The sequence below is a fragment of the Echinococcus granulosus genome (assembly GCF_000524195.1).
Source record: "Echinococcus granulosus chromosome Unknown EG_S00019, whole genome shotgun sequence".
NCBI classification, from domain to species: Eukaryota; Metazoa; Platyhelminthes; class Cestoda; order Cyclophyllidea; family Taeniidae; genus Echinococcus; species Echinococcus granulosus.
The window spans coordinates 1,083,567-1,089,255 of NW_020170399.1; the positions used below are offsets into that span (position 1 = coordinate 1,083,567).

Sequence of the window (5,689 nt, forward strand, 5' to 3'; positions counted from 1 at the left end):
TTAATTTAAATTCAGCTCAACCTCACCGCGAGCCAATGATATTCGCGTTCCCACGGTGATTGTGCACATAACTGGCCGTGACGAGGCCAATAGCAGTGGAGAAATGGGTAGCTGAAAATATCATTGGTTAACTCTCTGATTTACACCCATTTGGCAACCCAATCTCAGTTTTCCACTAGGTGCACGTTTGTGTGGGATGGATGACCTGTCATTCATGTGATTACATCATATGGTACTGAGTTGCAGATTTTTTGCACAATTTGTGCTTCGTGTCGTGGGTAGGAAACTCTCTTTCCTTTGCTCAGTGTGCTTTGCTGTCAAATCAACCAAACCTTCCCATTCTGCTTGTGTTTAGTGAAAATATTCGAAGTACCCTTTAAAAAAGTATTTCCTCGCAAGTAAGACAGATAAAATTTCTTGCCTGCCTTCTTCTTTAACACATGAAACACTTATTAGAAAGGGATAAAACCTAGAGATGTTACATCGAAAGTGCAGTCTCCCCTGGGTGGCCCGTAGAAGTTGCTCTGATGAGATAACTTTTGTGTGTATGGACAGGATCCAGTCAGAAGAGGATCTGTGGTTTGGTGAACAAATCCGCCACGTAAGATCAGTAGGTTGATGAGGAAAATTAGGGGTAGAGCGGTTTACTTCCTATTAGTTTCACCATTCGTTCACCACCCATCCATTTCCCGGTTGCAAACTAATGCCTATTTATGCACACGGAATGCGACTCTGTCCAGCTAGCCAAGCTGAGAATTGGAGTAGTCCATGAAGAGCTACTTAATCCACTTGTCTATGTTTACCAACGAGGATGAGTTAGCAAGCGTGTACTGCGCGTGCTTGCGTTCCAGCTGGTGGTCAGTCTTTTGACCAACCTTGGCCTTACTACCCCACATAAAATGGGCCCAAACTCGGTAGGTGACAAAGAGAAGGAAATAAACAGGTGCAAGGCCAGGTTCCTTTTCTTAGAATACACCCATTCCCATCCCCTCCTTTTGTTGAAGCAAAATCAGCGGCCACATTTTTAAGGTCAACAGGAAGTCGGTGCGCGCTGCGCATTCGGCTACACGAATGATCTCTGTGTGCACATGATGGATCTTCTTTCATATTAGGCTGTAAAATAGAGTCTACAGGCAGGAATGGCGTCTAAAAATGTGTTTAGTAGTAGGTGGAGTAAAACATGGAGGTGCTGATTCTAAAGGTGCATGGCAGACGTAGTTGTTTGCAGTGCCTCACCCACCTTGATGGAAGATGGCTTCGTCACGTTTGCACAAACCTCACCACCGACTAACTGATTATGTGTCAACCAATATTCGCTCACTTAGACGTCAGCGTCTGCCTGAAATCTTGACCAGAGTTCCGGAACCCTTTCTACTGAGGTGTGTTAGGCCATGGTACCACGGCTGTAGTGAACAAACTAGGCAGTATTGGTATTAACAACTGGAGAGATGATTGACTCTCTGCCATGGAATCATTCGTTGACGTTCCATACTTCGTTTGAAAAGATTTCATCCATCAACAGTCGCCTCCTTCACTCGTCACTTCATTCCTGCTCGTTTAAATATACTGACAAGCCTCTCCGCGTTGATTTAGATGAAAGCGAAATGGAGAGTAGACAAATGTTTTTAATGGCATTTTGACAACAGGTTTCATGGCAATTGTGCACAGTGAAAAAAACTATAATCACCGCCTCCAGTAGCCCATGTAGGCTGACTATATGGCTCAGCAGTTGTAGTTTCTTGGTAGGTGTAGAAAAGAACAAGGGACTCCTCTCTGGCGACTTTGAAGGTCATCTGCCAAAATGGGTAAGGGCGGTCATTGAGTAATATGTGCTGGACGCATGTAGACCACAGGAGTTGTCTGGAGTGTTTCAGTTATCCATTCTGTACACCAGTGGCCGTTCTACTGTCCAGATTGACCCGTGATTGCTATTGTACGGGTTATCGGGACGTTTAATCCTTTAATCAATTGTGCTATAATCCTCTCAAATCATAATATAAAGGCACTATGTCATGAGCAATGTCATCTATTTGAAACAAGATAAATTCTGGTGGGTAAACGGAGAGAGTCGGAGCCTCTCCTGTAGGCTAACAACCCCATTAGCCTGAGCAGTGGGATGAATACATGGATGAGAAAATTGATGCTGAGGTGGTGCTTCAGGGTTAGACGCATCCACGATCTAAATACCACATCACACACCGCATAAACTGATGATTGTGGGCTCAAGATTGCATCACATCAAACTTCTAGGTAGAGTAATCAGTAGACAAGTCGTCAACGTATGTGCTATTTTTGGCTGATGTGTATGAGAACGCGGGGTTGGACGGCGTGCGCGTATGTGATGGCTATCAGAGTTAGGAGTGAAGAAAGCAGGCAAAGGAAGAAATCCATGTTAGATCATTTGGTCACGCAAGAAATATTTCATTATTTACGGTCTATGTACAAAATCAGTCAAACAGAAGTGGCAGGACAAGTCACAAGACACCTTCGGCATCACGTATCCATCCTGTATCCACTTATCCTTCTCTTTACTCTCCCAATCATTCGGCCATCCAGGATATCTATCGCATCCTGCATCCATGCCCATACCCCTTATTCAACACTTCTACTCATCTCAATTCATCCATACACCAATCCAACTTTCCATTCGTCTAATTATCCACCCAACTCCTTGTCGCCTGTAAACCCATATTTACATATATTCTTTCTAGTACTTTGTAAAGGAGATCCCTATTCTTCCACTTTCTCCAAATCCGAATAAAACTTCCCAGCAAAATCCTTTTAACCGAATGCACAATTCTTATTTGTGACCAAAGCAACTTTCAGTAGAAGGTTGTTATCTCTTTAAAGGTTGGTAAATTTGACTAAAAGCAGCAGAATGAATAGTACAAGCTCTTAAGACTAACCAAATTAAATGGTGTCCACCTCGTGGATCTATCTCACCTATCCATTTAATCAGTGCTAACAGTTTATGAAATGTCCGTCCATTCTACAAAGCCAATGGAACTGCCACTCCAATCCATTTTGAAGTATACCTTTAAGCTGGCGTTAGCACACACAATGGTCACTCCCATCTACTTCACTCTGAAGCGATTTGAAGTAACAGTGGCAGTTGTTAGTATGTAAGATGGTGCGTCACCTGGCATGTTGTAGCAAGAAAAAATGTCTTCCAAAAGGTAGTTTATCGTGGGTCTTACTTGGATGAGAGTGGACTAACCCTCTACGTTTACTAAGCTCCTACGGTAACAAATTCCGTGTGCCTAACCTCCCACCATCACCCATCAACGCACCTCCTCGTACAGGCCAATTTTATTCAAACTTAGGCCAACTCATTTCATAACTTCTTCTTCTCATCCATCCACATCCTCGTTGAGTGGGTGCTGCCCGCCACCTTTGTTCAATGAGGCAACTGACAGTCTCACTCCTCATCCACACACCTCCCTACCTGCAATTTCAGCAATCTGCTGTGAAGCAGTCCCTTGCAATACGAGATCTGATAGCTCTCAATGTAGTTAACATCAATGAGTGGATTATGATGCAGTTTGGTGACCTATCATCTCCAACCAGAGTGGGACGAATGAACAATTCAAAGGCGAAGAAAACACAAACTCATACGTTTAACGTGTCTTCTGGTTGTCACAAGGCAACTCGAAAACGAATAAGATCTTTGCTTTATTTAGAAAAATTAAACGGTTGTGGATGTAGAAAAGGGGTAGCATGTAAGTAATGGGGATTCTAATAACAGTCATTTCGGTGTGTTTTGACGCCACAATTTCTTCACAAGCAAATCACCAGCATCACAATTACGATGAGAGCGGCCTGCAATGTAGATGTAGAGTGTGTAAGTAAATTGCCTTCACTTCAAGTTATTTAGTAGTGGTAACAAAGGACGGATTTGGGACTCACCTGAAACAGAATCGCGCCAATGGAAACATACATTAAAATCTTCATATTATCTGTGGTAAATTGGACAATTTTTTTTTCGCATCCCTTCACCTTAGCAGTTGCTGCTGCTTTAGAATCACAATTCCCAGAAGCCGTACCGCAACACTGTGGTGGCAAATTGGTGGCTAAATTAGCTAAAAGAATGGCAAAGCCATAAATAGGTATAAAATCCTGAGCAGAGGTAGCAAAATTTTCTTGAACTTACGGAAATCCTTGTATCCATTCATGCCGCAGCAGAACGGCTCTTCCAGCTGTAAAGTAAAGAAATATTTTAGGCATTTAGATAGTCATTTTACTCGAAATAGGGAATTAACACTTTTTTAATTCATACCCCCATTAACAAATTCCAGACAGCTTTTGACATGCTGCCTTTGGCGTCTTGCTCGCCGTATGACTCGAGAAGCGTTTCCAATGAACTGACAAGCCAACCACTAGTTCTGTTGGGATCGGAGAAGATTACTGCCACAGCGATTATTTGTACAACGAGTAGAATAATCAGAATGACGGCGTACTGGTAGGAAAAGAGGACAACATTTGCTATTATTTTAATCACTTCACTTTTTACTAATTCATCTCGCCGAAGTCTACTCACAATCTTCAGTAGTATACCGCATCCACAGCACGAAGCAATGCATCCGATTAGACAGAGTGCTGCTAGCGCCAATCCAACCACAATGAGAACTATGGCGATGCCACCTGCAGGAGACAATTTGTTAGTGGTGCATGGCAATTCAAAAGTACTGAAGAATATCAATGTGGCAAAGTATTATTTATGCTATCACCTACCTGCGTTTTCAATGATGAAGTTTGCAAACCGCTCGAGATCCTCATTGTTTGAACTTGAATCATGCTGGAAAATCTTTTCCAAAATCTTTTGAACAAAGCTTTTTGAAGATTTCAAAATAATACCAAACACTGCAACGGCCAAGAATGCCACCTAAGTTAAAAAAAGCATTGAGCACTGCTTTCACGAAACACAATATAACTATCGCATTCTTATCACATCACTTACGCAAAGGACGGTATTGAAGATTTGAAGGACGAGCTTCAAGCCACAGGAAATAACACAGCCCATACTGAAGAGGGAGAGGTAAAAGGATAGGAGTGCGTGAACGAGGAGCAATAAAATCGCATTATCATTTTGGTTGGAGCGAAACAGATAAAAAACTCACCTTCGTCGACTCACTGGATTAGCCTATGAAGTATGAACTAGAGGTTCATGAGGGCTAAATTTAAATTCAACTCTACCTCGTCTCAAGCCAATGATATTCGCATTCCCACGGTGATTGTGCACTTTACTGGCCGTGAAGTGCCCAATCGGAGTGGAGAAATGGGTGCTTCTGAATGCGATTGGTTGTAAGGCTGATTAGCCAATTGCTTCTTCTGTAGGTGTCACTAGCTTATTCAATATTTGCTATTTAGAGAACATTGTTAAGTTGGTTGAAAGGTCTACCTCTCATGTGATTATACCACTCTTTGTCAAGTTGGAGGAATTGCAGCAATTAGCAGGTTGTGTAGTTGTCTAGCAACTCTCTCCAATTTGCTTAGTCCGCATTCAGTGATATTGTACGACAAAACCATTTGAAAGGTGTTGCATCACCAATTCGAAATATATCATTTTTTTAGATTTCTTTCCTCTGGATCATTCACGCACGATGATGGATATACATGGCATCTTGGGACCGGTATCATTGGTTAGTGAGCTTGTCATGTAAATTGCACACATGTGATCCCTCTTAGGCAT

The 5,689-nt window shown here is 42.3% G+C and overlaps 1 protein-coding gene across 1 annotated transcript; it reads right to left on the reverse strand. All coding sequences in view use genetic code 11, as the record gives it.

The window, feature by feature from the left end:
* Positions 1 to 3,777: 3,777 nt before the first annotated feature.
* Positions 3,778 to 5,689, reverse strand: EGR_03662 (Tetraspanin-7; the record flags this gene model as incomplete). Its single annotated transcript, XM_024492911.1, has 9 exons — positions 3,778 to 3,819; positions 3,907 to 4,079; positions 4,151 to 4,196; positions 4,277 to 4,456; positions 4,538 to 4,641; positions 4,732 to 4,882; positions 4,958 to 5,021; positions 5,118 to 5,140; positions 5,600 to 5,689. The coding sequence occupies 9 exons, from the start codon at positions 5,687 to 5,689 to the stop codon at positions 3,778 to 3,780; spliced, it is 873 nt and encodes a 290-aa protein (XP_024352794.1).